Source organism: Hemicordylus capensis, chromosome 3 (genome assembly GCF_027244095.1).
Source record: "Hemicordylus capensis ecotype Gifberg chromosome 3, rHemCap1.1.pri, whole genome shotgun sequence".
In the NCBI taxonomy this organism is placed as follows: domain Eukaryota; kingdom Metazoa; phylum Chordata; class Lepidosauria; order Squamata; family Cordylidae; genus Hemicordylus; species Hemicordylus capensis.
This window is the reverse complement of record NC_069659.1, coordinates 165,624,903-165,639,164: the sequence shown is the minus strand read 5'-3', so window position 1 is coordinate 165,639,164 and position 14,262 is coordinate 165,624,903. Positions and strand designations below refer to the sequence as shown.

Genomic DNA, 14,262 nt, shown 5'->3' with positions numbered 1-14,262 from the left:
ACATGATTTTAACGCCAGTGAGACATCAGATTTTAGTTTAGTTTAGTTTAGTTTTACAGTAAATTTTTAATTTAATAAATCTACACTTTCCCAGTCAGGTGTTAAAGAAATAAAATAATAATAAAATGAAGAGATTGTAGGGATTGTCTAAATGGCAGCACTTAGTTCCACTTCTTGTTGAACCTACAGACCAGATTATAATACAAGTCCCAGAACAAAGTGGTCTTTCTCTTCTTCTGCCCCCTGTCCTGTGGCTGCTGGCTGCTGTTAGAGGTTGAATGTTGAGCACTGAAGAGTCTGTGGCAGGTTTTCGGTTGCTGCGCCTGATGTACCTTGCTCTACCATCTGTACTCTGGCCCTCTTTATTATAGCTGGCCAATTACTCTTTAGCTGCCTGGTTACTCAGTGGTGCTGTTGCTACTCTGTGAAGATCCATGGAGAAGTCCTGCCTCATTCACCAGTTGTCGTCTTGGCTGCTAGGTATCTGGTTGCTGAAAAGAAGCTGTTTTGATGAGGAGGCTGGGCCAGATGCTTGGCTTCTTAAAGGCGTCTTGAGTAGAGCCAAACTTTCTGTTCCCCACAAGCCATCCCCAATGATCAGCTCAAAGCTATCTGCCCTGCTGCTCTCCTCCCTGGGCTGTCTTCTTCCTTCAGCTCTTCCAGATCAGAGCCCCACCAAACTTGACTCTGAGGATCTGTTCAAAAATCCCTCCTCACAGAATCACCTAGTCAGTCATAAGCCAGTGGCCTTTTAAATGGGCCAGCGGAGTTCTTCCCATTGGATTATTTTTAGGCTGTCACTAGAACCTATGCTTTTAAAAAACAGAGCTACTATGTATAGACAGAATTAGAACCAGCCAACCAAGTAAGCAATCCCTTCACTAAATATACGCAATGCATTTATTCCCGTTCACTTGGAGGTCAGTTAAAAATGTATCCATCCACCAGCACTATCATCTGATATAAGCCCAGGAGTATTTGCCACAGTCCCACTTCAGTCTGTAAGTGGGGGGACTTTGAATACTCTCCTGTGTGGATGAAGTGGGGGGTTCGGAGTGGCGACACTCCTTTCTGCATGTTCAGAAGTAATGTGTGAGGAATAAAGATCTGCTTAATCTTCTTCCTGATGTAATGATGTTCTATGTGCAGGGCAGTTTTGTGGGGAAAGCCTTTAATCATTCAGCCTCCACTTGCAGACTGAAGTGGAAATGCAGGCACATCCTTTTTGTGTGACTTTGCGGATTGTTTAAAGTTGTCCTTAGTTCTGTGTACTGGGTGGGAAATGTCTGAATAGAATTGATAGCCATTTCCAAGAATACCAAGAATTACATTTCAAGATAACCAAGAATACAATATTGATTATATAGGATGTGACCATTTGTGTCTGTCAGTAACTGTTACCCCAAGCTGGCCTTGGCATTGCTGTTCTCCTCATGTGATATGTCCCTAAATTTTTTCCAGTTGGGAATTGCATTCCATAATGGCTTTGTTTTGTGTTACCGTACCAAATTTAATACTTTATGTGAGATGGACAGATGGAATGTGGTAGTTATATTCTCAGAAGTGTTCTGATGAGAGAGAGAGAGAGAGAGAACGTGCACATGTGCACACAGCTTTACAATTATTGTGTTGCCATCCTTAAGTGGTGCAGTGGGGAAATGCTTGACTAACAAGTAGAAGGTTGCCAGTTCGAATCCCCGCTGCTACTATATTGGGTAGCAGTGATATAGGAAGATGCTGAAAGGCATCATCTCATACTGCAAAGGAGGAGGCAATGGTAAACCCCTCCTGTATTCTACCAAAGACAACCACAGGGCTCTGTGGACGCCAGGAGTGAACACTGCCTCAGTGGCAAAACTTTACCTTTAGTTATTCATGGTATATTCAGAGGGCTAATTATTGATCCAAAGCTGGTTGCAAAGCAGGCTCCTTGTTTAAGAAATCCTGTTCCCACCTGATCCATCTAAGCCTGTCTCAAGGTGAGAACAGCTGTGCTTTGAGTTGTCCCTTGCTTCCCAAACCTGCCATTCAGTTGAAAACTGCACAAGTCTCCCAGCTGAATGTTGGGTTGGAGAGGCTGTCAGGCCGCCCAGTTGTTCCCTCTTAGCCTTCTGAGCCATTTGCTCCATGGGGTGACTTGCATACTCCTTGGTGGAGCTTTTGTGAGGCTGGAGGAAACCCAGTTACTGGCCTCACATCCCCCTTAGACTTTCTGCAAGGAACCCTCAGCTGGGGATTTGTGTGCCATTTAAGTGAACGTCAAGCTTAGGTAGGAAGCCAACTTTTAAGTTATATATGCAGGTATACAAATGGTCACACAGAGTGCCCTACTAATTGCTGAAGAAAAACCTGCGTATGGCTCAAAGCCTGTATTATATGGAGTGTGTGTATCTGTATCTCAAAAAGACTTTTGAAAATACAGCTTATACTATCTTTAAGCTGTGCCTTTTAAAGAATGAAGAATCTGTTTCATGAGAGGGGCAGTCTCTCTTGGTCATTCTCTTGGTCCATGTCAACATGTGACAGCCCAATAAGCACTGCTCCCTGAGCCTGCACCAAGTGTGACCAAACACTTTCTGAAGGTTTTAAAAATGGAAACAAATGTTACTTCTGTGACATAACTATCTAAAGCCTTTAGTAATGCTCCCAAAATAGAAAGGGCATTGAAATAAAACTTAGGACAGAACTTTGTTGTCCAAAAGTACTGCATCTATCCTGATGCTGATAGGAGCTTCTGGCATTTGTAGTTGGATCCATACCAAACAACATTGGACTGTTTCATGCAATACAGTGATTATATTTAATGCATCTCTTCTCTCTTCCTTAACATACAACTCTTCCTTCATGGGAGGAAATTTAACAGCTGCTTAAAATGTCTCCCAGCTTATGGTGCAATATAGCCTAGATGCCTGTGATCCACAAAATTTCTACTTCTTGCTGTTTCTTTTTTAAATGTATATCCTTCCTTTTTAGTAAAACATAATGCCCAAGGCAGTTCACAGCAATTAAAACAATGTAAAATCAATTAAAACTCAAATAACTCAATAAACACAGCAGATAAAAACATAACCATAAACAAAGAGATGGCAATAAAAGCAGAAATTTAGAGCCTGTGAAACAGAAACATTTTGCCAACCCAATGAAAAGTCAATTGGGCTGAGGTAAGGAGGGAGTCCCAAAGTCTGGGTGCAAATTCAAGGAAGGCCTGCTCCCAGGTCCCAACCAATCAAATGAGCCCCTGGTGGCGCAGTGGTAAAACTGCCACCCTGTAACCAGAAGGTTACAAGTTCGATCCTGACCAGGGGCTCAAGGTTGACTCAGCCTCCCATCCTTCCGAGGTCGGTAAAATGAGTACCCAGAATGTTGGGGGCAATATGCTAAATCATTGTAAAACCGCTTAGAGAGCTCCGGCTATAAAGCGGTATATAAATGTAAGTGCTATTGCTAAATATCAGACAGTGGTGGGACACAGGAGGGCTTCCCTCCATCAACGGCTACTAGTCGGAGGGCTCTAGGCCACCTCCAGCCTCAAAGGCAGGATGCCTCTGAGTACCAGTTGCAGGGGAGTAACAGCAGGAGAGAGGGCATGCTCTCAGCTCCTGCCTGTGGCTTCCAGCAGCATCTGGTGGGCCACTGTGTGAAACAGGATGCGGGACTAGATGAGCCTTGGGCCTGATCCAGCAGGGCCGTTCTGTATGTTCTGATGATTTTTGCAGACAGGCATATGGGAGAAGGTTAAAGTAAAGTAAAGTGTGCCGTCAAGTCAATTTTGACTCCTGGCGCCCACAGAGCCCTGTGGGAGAAGGTGGTCCAAGTTATTTAAATGTGTTAAAGTCAAAATCAGAACTTTGAATTGTGCCTACAATTCAAGCATACTGGCAACTTAATGTGGCCATGCTGGGAAGATGTCCCTTTCTCACACTGCTTCCAGCTTTCATGGTGGCAGCTCCCAGGCATCTGGGGGAGATGAGACGGTAAGCCTTTCCCCCCGCCACACACCTCATGATGCTGTCCCCACATACCCAGAAGTTGCCACATCTTGATGGCAGATATCTCTCTTGCTATACCTGGCTTTTGCGGCAGTAGTTCCCGAGTACTATCTCTTGACATGTTGCACCAATAAGGTGCTATACCTGTTTTCATTGCTGAAAGCAGAAAACCACATTGCATTCTTTCTTTCTCCTACTGTTTAGATTGTAAGAAGTGACCTGAAGGAACTCAGAGATATAAATCTGAAAGGAGCACCTTATGGTTACACTCCCTTCTGTGATAGTCGTACAGAAATGGATGGCTACCGTTTTTGGAAGTCAGGTTATTGGGCATCTCATCTTGGAAAAAGGAAATACCATATCAGGTAAAATAACTACACAAAGCAATCTCCACACCAAATTTGTGTAATGTGTAGAAACTTACTACAATGTTCCTTTCTGCCTATGTTCATTTGAAATCTTGTTCAAGGAGATATCCTGAACTAATTTAACCCCCCTCTGTGGGGGGTTAAATTAGTTCCTCTTAAATGTGTTGGCTAGTAACTACAGGAGCAGCATTTTGACCTTTATGTTTAGATTTTGAAGATGCAAAGTGATGTGCCCTACTATGTTTTTAACAATTCTTATTCATTTTTATAGTGCTTTATATGTCGTGGACCTGAAGAGGTTCCGAAAAATTGCTGCAGGAGACCGGCTTAGAGGTCAATACCAAGCGCTAAGTCAGGACCCAAACAGTCTATCCAATTTAGATCAGGTATGCTTCAACCAATTTATGTCACAAGGATAAGCAGTGCTTATGTATGCAGATGCCCCAGTGTATCTTGGTCACGTTCCAATGTGACAAAAGAACAGGATTGGGATATGCTGATGGGAATGGTAGGAAAATGCAAATTAGAGGGGCAGGCTAGATTCTGCTCTCAGAGCAGCCCTTATTCCTCGCTTTCCTTCTCTGCCCCAAATTGTCATAGAAAGAGCAGAGAGACAGGCTGTGCCCTTTCTTCTTGCTACAGTGACAGCAGCACAGCCAAGGAAAGGAAGACTCCCTCTGGTCCACCTGATCCCCTCACACAGTCTACCCTGTTCCAATTTCTGCTGTAGCATTCCAGAATTCTTAGTACACTGCTTGTATTTTCAAACTCTAGATGATAATTGTGCTAACTTGTGGCTTGTGCTATTATTCTTCAGGATCTTCCAAATAACATGATTCACCAAGTGGCCATTAAGTCTCTCCCTCAAGAGTGGCTGTGGTGTGAAACCTGGTGTAATGATGAATCCAAGAAAAAGGCTAAAACCATTGATCTGGTTAGTCCATGTATACTAAACCTCTTTCCTCTCATTTTGGGTCTATTCTTTAGCCAGGTCTTCATCAACCTTGAAGGAGAATACTATTGATTGGTCTCATGAAGGCAGTTCTGCTGTGAATTATTGGCCAGCAGTGTTTTTCTTGATTTTCCCCTGGGTGAGATGTAACAATGCTTGCTCAGACCCGTTGTGTCCCTTTTTTTCATGCATATCTAGCTTGTTTGTCCTGGGCAAGGACACCAAATTCTGGGAGAATTATTCTTTGAAACTGAGGGAATTATTTGGATGCTATGGCAATCTTTCTCTTCTGCATCCAACTCTGACCAGCTATGGAAGCAGGCAGCTGTCCATCTGGTAGAGAGGGCCCAGATTAACTTAACACCAAATCAACAAGCATACATAACTTTGGATCAGCTCTAGATAGTGAAGCATTATTATAAAGTACCCCAGCGGCAAACAGTCAGGAAGCCAGGACTTAAATTTTTAAAAGATGGTTTTATCTCTCAGTTATAGATTCTATAGGATTTGGTAACTGGACAGAAGCTTTTCAGATACTTCCTTCCCTATGAAGCCTTCTGAAGGGCAAAATATGCAACACTATCTTTGCTTCCCCAGTTTTCCCCTGGGATCATATTGATATGGCTTTGAGTTTCTGTAAAGAAGGGCAAAGCATTACAATTCAGTTTTTCTCCCTATCAGATAGTCATTGTCTTGCTGAATCCTCCTTCCTGATCCACATATGTGTTCTTTAGTGAAGTCGTAGTGCTGACAGAAGAGCTAGGTGGGGGTGAGCCAGTTGAAAAAGATGAATGGTGAGATCAAAAGCTCCTGGGGGCTGGTGACAGATGGTTCTGTTTATAAAAAATGTCATCCAGATGTTTAGGCTGCTTAATAGAGCAGTGATTGAAAAGCACGGCATGCTGTTCTCCAGTAAAATATATTAATATGTGGATTTCTGCCAAAAAATATTTGTATAATGGTTGCTGATGTGTCAGCACAGTTGTGATCTCTAATTTTGCTGTGGAATTAAAATGATGTATATTTAGGAGTTGAGTTTTAGTCCCATATGGGTAATGGATAGTTTGTATGTATGGTAAATACGGAGATCTGGGATCTGTAGCTGCTAAACTAAGCCTCCATTTGTCATCTGTTTTTTGTTTGGTTTTTTAGGGTGGGGAGAGGAAATTTAAGTTTTTCTGTATCCCAAAGTGATAGTCACAGAAGGGCTACACCACATGATATTTCTGAATGTATAGTTTACCTCTCAGTAGACTCCACTCTCTCAGATCTTATGATTTATATCACAACAGTCAGTGCCTAAAGTCTGAAGTTCTGTTATTCTGTTATTGATTGGAAGACTTACTTCTTGTGATTTTGTTTGCTCCTTAAATGAGTAGTATCTTTCTTTCTTTCTTTCTTTCTTTCTTTCTTTCTTTCTTTCTTTCTTTCTTTCTTTCTTTCTTTCTTTCTTTCATAGTGTAACAATCCAAAAACCAAAGAACCTAAATTAGAAGCTGCTATCAGGATAGTTCCTGAATGGACAGAGTATGACTCTGAAATACAGACACTAATAAATCAACTCAGAAAAGACAAACATGTGATCCAGCCATCTCAAAAAGGTGAACCATTGTACCATTTGAAAATGTTTTTACCTTCTTGTCAGAGGTAGGGACTTAAAGGTTGGAATTGTCACTTGTCAGTTCATTTACATTATAAAAAGTAGTAGTGGCTCCAGGATGTTGCGGGGCTTGCCATAGAAGGCATCCCTGGGAAGGGCTCCCCCACTTGGAAAGCTGGGACATATGAACAACTCCCTCACATTTCCTTTGAACCTGGATACAGGCCCTTCAAATACAGGGTACAGATAGAAAGTGTACTACTTTATGTGCATTGAGCATGATGTGTGAATAACAGAACATGTGCACAGATAGTACGTGCACTGAACATAGCGTAGGAATAAGGCTATTCGTAGCTTTTTGTCTGTACCCGTGTATTAGAATAAAATATGAATGAAATTTTTAAAAGTTTGTCAAGGCTGGACAAATCCCAAGTACATTGTTGCCAAGATATCAAAACGTGCTGTCACATGAATCCAAAGGAATCTGATGTTTAAGATTCATTAAATCAGTGGGGCATAACTTAGTCTTAATAAATTGGCCCACTGATTTTAGTGGTGCTTATGTACAAGTAGCTTCCTTTGGATTGGGGCCTTTGACTTCCCAATTTTATAGGCTGGGGCACCTATAAAAACTTGGACCCAGAGCTGAGAAATTAGAAACATTTTCCCAGTGCTTGGTTACATGAAAATACTTGGCATTTCTTGCATTTTGTTTATGTGCCTGCTGCCTCTTCCCTTTAGTTGTATCTCTTCTATTTTCCTTTAGCGTTTAATGTAGTCCTAGGTACCGGACATTAGAGAGCAGCATTAGGATACTGCACTGATTGTATTTTTATGGAATGAATTTATGAAGTTTGCGCGTCTTTAAGGTTTTTCTCCATAAAGAAGCATGGAAGTGTTAGCAAATGTATGGCATCACATCGGGGGCAAAGGGGTGGCCTAGAGCAGAGTGTGGTGGGTGGTGGTGCCCAAGGGGGGCAAGGAAGCTACCAGAATTATTTGAAAGGAATTGGGCAAAGGGCTGATTTTAAAGTGATTTTTGAAGTTTATGTGTCTTTAAGGTTAGCAATGAGAGTGGATTCATGGTTTGTCATTGAAAATATAATATGTTACCAAAGAATCTATACTCAGAACACCTCAGGAACAACAAAACCCAGTACCCCATGGGTTAGCAACCCATTGGGGTGGTTGGCACCCTCTGTGCACTACACCACCTCTCACTCTGGGCCACCCCAGCACCCCACAAGTGGCTTTAAGGTTTTTCTCCATAGGAAAGAATGGAGGTTTCAGCAGTTACATAACTGCACTTGGGGGGTGCTGGGGTGACCCAGAGCGAGGGTGCCAACCACCCATGGGTTAGCAACCCATGGGGTACTGGGTTTTGTTGTTTCTGAAGTGTTCTGTGTGCAGATTCTTTGGTAGCATATAAGATTTTCAATGACAAACCATGAATCCACTCTCATTGCCCCCCTTGGGCACTACCACCCACCACACTCTGCTCTAGGCCACCCCTTTGCCCCCGACGTGAAGCTATACATTTCCTGAAACCTCCATGCTTCTTTATGGAGAAAAACCTTAAAGATGCGTAAACTTCAAAAATCACTTAAAAATCAGCCCTTCGCCCAATTCCTTTCAAATAATTCTGATAGCTTCCTTGCCCACCTTGGGAACTACCATCCACCACACTCCACTCTAGGACACCCCTTTCCCCCCCGACATGAAGCTATACGTTTGCTGCAATCCTCATTATTCCCTATGAGGAATTCAAAAATAATTTTAAAATCCACCAATAATCAGAGGAGTGTCCGATTGCCTTGGGGTTTTGTGGGTGGTAGGCACCGCTGGGTGCCTACCACCCACCCGAATTTTGTGCCCCTAGGTGCTCCAAAATAGGGGATATGGGCTGGTTTGGGTCCCATTATACCCTATGAGAAAAATAATTAAAAATATTTCAAATATTCATAAAAAATCATAGGGGTGTCCAATTGCTTCGGGGTTTGGGTGGTTGTTGGCACCCCTGGTTGCTCCACAATAGGGAATAATGGTCTGGTTCGAGTCCCATTATATTCTATGAGGGGGAAAAATAAAAATAAAATCAAAAATTCATTAAAAAAAATCGTACGAATGTCCGATTGCTTTGGGGTTTGGGTGGTAGGTACCCATGGGTACCACCCACTTTTAGAGGTTCGATCCGGTTCGAATCAAACCACCCCCAGTTTGGTTCGAATTCAAACCTACAGCTCGGACCTGATGGCTGGTTCAGTTTGAATTCGAACCATCGAACCACCCTGGTTTGAATTCGAACCGGTTCGAGTTTGAACCGGTTCGCACATCTCTAGCTCACAAAGCTCATTAATGATACATGCAGAATCTTGGGGTGTCTTCAATACAGGCAAGTATCATTTTTATCACTGTATATACTGTGCCTTTTTCAGTGAAGTCTGTTTACACATTCAGCTGTGCTAAGTGCTATTATGGCAGGCGGGCTAAGAGGCTTGAGGTGTGAACTAGGAAGTTCCTGGTTAAAACACGTTTTGCCTTTATCATGAACACTCTCAGCCTGAGCAGCCGAACCTGCAATTTGGGATAATAGCTGTAACATACTTTACAGCATATTGAAAGGATTTCTGAGATAATGTATGTGAAACACTCTAGAACTATGTATTCTAAGGTATGTTACATGTTGAAACCATCCCCGAGGAATACATGTTTCAAAGATTTTCATATCAGGCAAACAGATGACCGGGAATACTGTTGCACACTTGCTAGACAGCAGCTGTAACCATGTTAGGTTAGTCATCTAGTATTACCAAGCCCTACAGCTACTCAGAAATCTGGGGAAGCAAGAGGTATGGTAATGCTGGGTTTATTGTACCACCTCTTCCCATGGTTAAAGCCACAACATAGTATGCTGCTAGTACCCACTTCAAAGTAGCTAGTCTGTAATTTGCTGTTTTCTAGAACTAGTTTATAGAATTGCCACCAACATGGACAGAGCATTATGGCTTTGAGTAACTTAGTGACTATAACAGTAATGAAAGGATGTCCTTAAGAAAATATTTAAAACAGAATTTCAGCTCTGCTCAGTGTTAGTTCACCCTTATGTGATTTTGCCGCTACTGTTAATCCTGAAAGAGACATTATGCCTTTCTCTTGCAGATTCCAAACACGATGAATTATAGCACTGTTTGGGAATTGCTGTGATGGCTCACTACTCTGCTACTGTTGCAGTCTTGAGGGAGAATGCTTTCTTTCATGGATGTAAATACTACAGAGACTCTCTATTTTTAAAATTCAGGAATGTGCAATTTTTAAACAACTTACATTGACACCTGTTGTACCTGGAGTGAGAGGAATAGAGTGGAAAGGAAGCTCAGTAAATGGTGATTGTACTGTTTGTCAATTAGTCTGATGGGTATCTTGTTTCTATTGTGTTTACATGGATTGTGCATATTCCGGTACTACATTCCCTAAGTGCGCACTAGGGATGTGCACAAATCGATTTTTTGGATTCGATTTGTACCCAAAACAAATCACCCCTGATTGTCCAAATCCACCAAAGAATCCAAACACTTGAAAAATAGTGACCACACATTTTGCTCCATAACTCCACTTCTGCAAGGGCTAGAGCGTAGCTTTTTTTAAAAATGAAAGCTGGGAAACCAGGGGAATTAATAGGAGGGATCCAGATCTTGAATCAATTCGAGTCGGGCATGATTCAATTTGTACCCAAATCTAGCCAATGGACCACAGGGGTGATTTGTCTCCAAATCACCCGAATCAGCTAGATTCAGGTACAAATCGATTTGAATCCGAATCAGTTTGCACATCCCTAGTGCGCACACAGCACATATTTCATATAAAACAAAACCTTGACTGGAAGACACATGAGTAGAAGCGTGTAGGTTTGTGTGAGATCATGTCAAAGTACCTGGCTGTAGTAAACAAACCATATGCCCCATACGATACTTTTTATTTACTTAAAAGATTTCTATCCCCATTTTCAGCAGAAGCATCCAAGGTGACTGACTTAAGACAACACTTGAGCATTTTTATTGATTTTTTTTCCTGTCAAGCATGCAGGTTTCTTCATCATGCATAATGTAACCTTTACCGAAGGAAGAACTCTACTCTTGATTTACGAATCAGTTAATTGACTGTTTCATTCACAGTGCATGAAGTGCTGAGGATTAAGGGCTTGGGTTAAGCTTGCTAACTCTGCTAATCCTCTATAATAAAATGCTTAGGTGTGATCCCGTGTCTCTGCGCCTGTGTCTTCCTTGGCTGTTCTGGGCATGCGCAGAGCGCATGCCCAAAATGTCAGAGAAAGACACGGCCACAGAGACACGGCGGCCATGTTGAGGAGGGCAGAGGCGGCCGAAGAACGGGCTACGGGGAGGGCAGAGGCGGCAGCTGGGGGACCAGGAGGGCAGAGGGGGCAGCGGGGGTCCGGTTCATCATCACTGAGGTGTTGGGGGTCCACGGGGAGGGGAAAAACAGCCGCAGGAAGGGGAAGGGAGAAATGGCGGCAGGTCTGGCCCGCCCGCCGAAAAGGACAGAGGCGGCAGTGGGTCGGCAGGCGGCACTCTTGGCTGCTGCGGCGGAATTCTCAGCCCACCCAGAAGGCCAAAGGCGGGCGGCGGGCGGCACTCTTGGCGGCGGCGGCAGAACTTTCCACCCGGCCGGGAGGCCAGAAGCAGCGTCGGGTCCGGCAGAGGCAGCAGTGGCACAGATCAGTTGAGTGCGGAGACTAGCGCCCGTTATTTTAACAGGCTGAAAAATACTAGTGAATGAATAAGTTGCAAGCTAGTCATACTCAAAACTTCAGGTTTCCCTCTGTGGTCATTAGTAGATGTTACAGAAGATGTGGGGTTACCATCAAAAACAGAAGTCCTGCATATCATTCTCTCCCTCTCCTCAGTATTGCAAAACATGGTGACCTATCATTGCACACAGTTTCCACAGTGAAGTGGTAAAGGAAACTGAGTGCAGTGATATGCCATAGGTTCTGCACTGCTAAATGTTACCAGGGGAGAAGGGGTTGCTGTATTGGCTTAATGTCCTCTGTAATGTCAGCCTCTGGCCTATAAAATTGAAGGTTTAACTACATTTCTTGGCAAAGGCATCAATCTTCTGATTTCTCTACAATTCATAAAGGCAACTGCCTGGTTCTAAAAACTGAGAAGAAATACTGGGGGGACGACACTGGATATCCATCTATAACTTGTTTTCTATACCAGTCATAAAACTAGCATGTTTCTCTTGACCATGTGACCTTTTTCATTCTCCCATATACTCCCGAATTTGGCATTATATGGCTGTGCTGCTTCTGAGCCCTAAAAATGCTGGCCCACATGTTGCACAGCGTTAGGAGGGCAGAGCAAGAGCAGCACCATCTCAGAGGGCCGCTGCACAGCTCAGTCAAAACAGCTGAGCACACACAGAGAGAGAGAGAGGATGGGAATGATTTCCACTGCTCTCCCCTCTCTCTAAACTGTTTTGGCTCCCAGAAATATATGTCTGCCAACTGTGTTTCTAGAAAGCAACAAATACTTTTGGAGGGAGGGAAATACAGCAAAAATCACTTTCCCCTCTGTGTGCACTTAGGGCAAGCCTTTGGCTGAGCTTTGTAACAGCTTCTCTCTGAGGATGCCACTCTTGCAGAATATGTGGACCACTATTCTGTCTATAATGCCATCAGGCTAGTGAAATGTATTAGCTACAGTAATTTGGTGCCGTTTGCAAACACGGCCATCTCATTATTCACCTTCTCTCAGGATAATTTATAGATGTGTTTAAAAGCAGCAGTCCTTGTGGGACTTCACTGCTTAGCTTCATTATGAAAACTATTGTGTTAACCTTTTTGCAGACTATAGAAGAAGCTTTCCTACTGCTCCAGTAGTGTGTTTGCATTTCTTCAAGACTTTGTTGAGTAACTGTATTGTCTTTGTTTTAAATAAACAGCAGCTGTCTTGGTGGTAGAACAAATGAAGTCTAATAGAGAAGAATTCTACAGTGAGACACCTTCTTCCTCAGTCCATTTTGCTCCTTTGGGTACAACAAGCTCAGTCTGTTTAAATTCTTTCCTCAGTAAATTGTTGCATGCATCAATTTATCATTTCTGGATTCTCCAGATCTTTTGAGGTGGTGACTTTTTATAACACTGTAACACATCCAAAAGCTCTTCCTGTCTGTCTAGTTTAAGCAGGCTCGCACCAGACCAAGCTAGATGTTAACAATAAACAGGGGCTTGCCATTTAAAGTCTTCCCACTTTTGTAATTTGTTGTCATTACAACCCCACTTCTCATTAGCTTCCAGGAACAGGGTCAAAGCAGTTCGCTATTTGGTACAGACAGGAGAATTTAGACAAGAGCTGCCACTGTCACCCCTCCAGAAACCGGAAGAATGTTGGGGTGGTGGGGGTGGGTTGCAGAGTGGACTCACGTTTCTATTTTATGACTTCTCATCGTGCAGGAAAAAGAACCATGCTGAAGCATTTGCTGTGCTGGCAAAGGTAATGCATGGAGTACAGTGTTCTCTATAGGGTTAGAGTAGGCTTGAGCCCGAAACATTTCGGCGGCCATTGAAAAGGCCGCCGAAACGTTTCGGGTGGTGGGGGCGATTCGGCGTTTCGGCGCCGGCGGGGGTAGGGCTTTAAGGGCGGGGGAGAGTGTACTCACCCCCCCCGCCGCATTTCCCCCGCCGGCGCTCTCGGAATTAGAAGCCCCTCGGGACGGCAGCGTTCCTCCCTGCCGTCCCGTCGCCCCCGTCGGCCGGAAGTGGCCGGAAGTCCCGTTTGCGCGTGCGCCCGTCATGCGCGCGCGCGGCCGTACGCGCGCGCGCATGACGGGCGCACGCGCGAACGGGACTTCCGGCCGACGGGGGCGACGGGACGGCAGGGAGGAACGCTGCCGTCCCGAGGGGCTTCTAATTCCGAGAGCGCCGGCGGGGGAAATGCGGCGGGGGGGGTGAGTACACTCTCCCCCGCCTTTAAAGCCCTACCCCCGCCGTGCCGAACAACCTTTCGTGCACATCCCTAGGTTAGAGTACAACAGTCCATCTACAATATCTCCACTGCCATCAATCTGCTTTGAAATTCACTCGCATGGAACAGCTTCCAACCTTCAAATTAGAAATGTAACTTTAGATTTATTGATAATTTTCATAGAACACTTTTCACCTGAAATGAGCACAAATGGTTGCCTTGTTTGTTAACAAACCTAGAACATAAGGAATTCCTCCCCCGCCCCCGTCAGATATTGGAACAAACAAAATCAACTACTTACTTCACCCGTTTCCCATCATAGGGATTCACAGTAGATGGCAGGGTGGGCATACTGTCCGCTCAGCAG

The 14,262-nt window shown here is 43.9% G+C and overlaps 1 protein-coding gene across 5 annotated transcripts in view; it reads left to right on the top strand.

The window, feature by feature from the left end:
• Positions 1-13,174, top strand: part of UGGT2 (UDP-glucose glycoprotein glucosyltransferase 2) — a 130,776-nt gene extending 117,602 nt beyond the window's left edge. For 4 of the 5 annotated variants that reach the window (XM_053310132.1, XM_053310134.1, XM_053310133.1 and 1 more), the window contains 5 exons: positions 4,194-4,354; positions 4,629-4,743; positions 5,175-5,291; positions 6,769-6,910; positions 10,069-13,174. In XM_053310132.1, coding sequence (XP_053166107.1) covers positions 4,194-4,354; positions 4,629-4,743; positions 5,175-5,291; positions 6,769-6,910; positions 10,069-10,091 — 558 coding nt within the window. In that variant the 3' untranslated portion in view covers positions 10,092-13,174. The remainder of the gene's footprint in view (positions 1-4,193; positions 4,355-4,628; positions 4,744-5,174; positions 5,292-6,768; positions 6,911-10,068) is intronic. The other variant, XR_008319566.1, reaches the window with a different exon arrangement.
• The last annotated feature ends 1,088 nt before the right edge of the window (positions 13,175-14,262 follow it).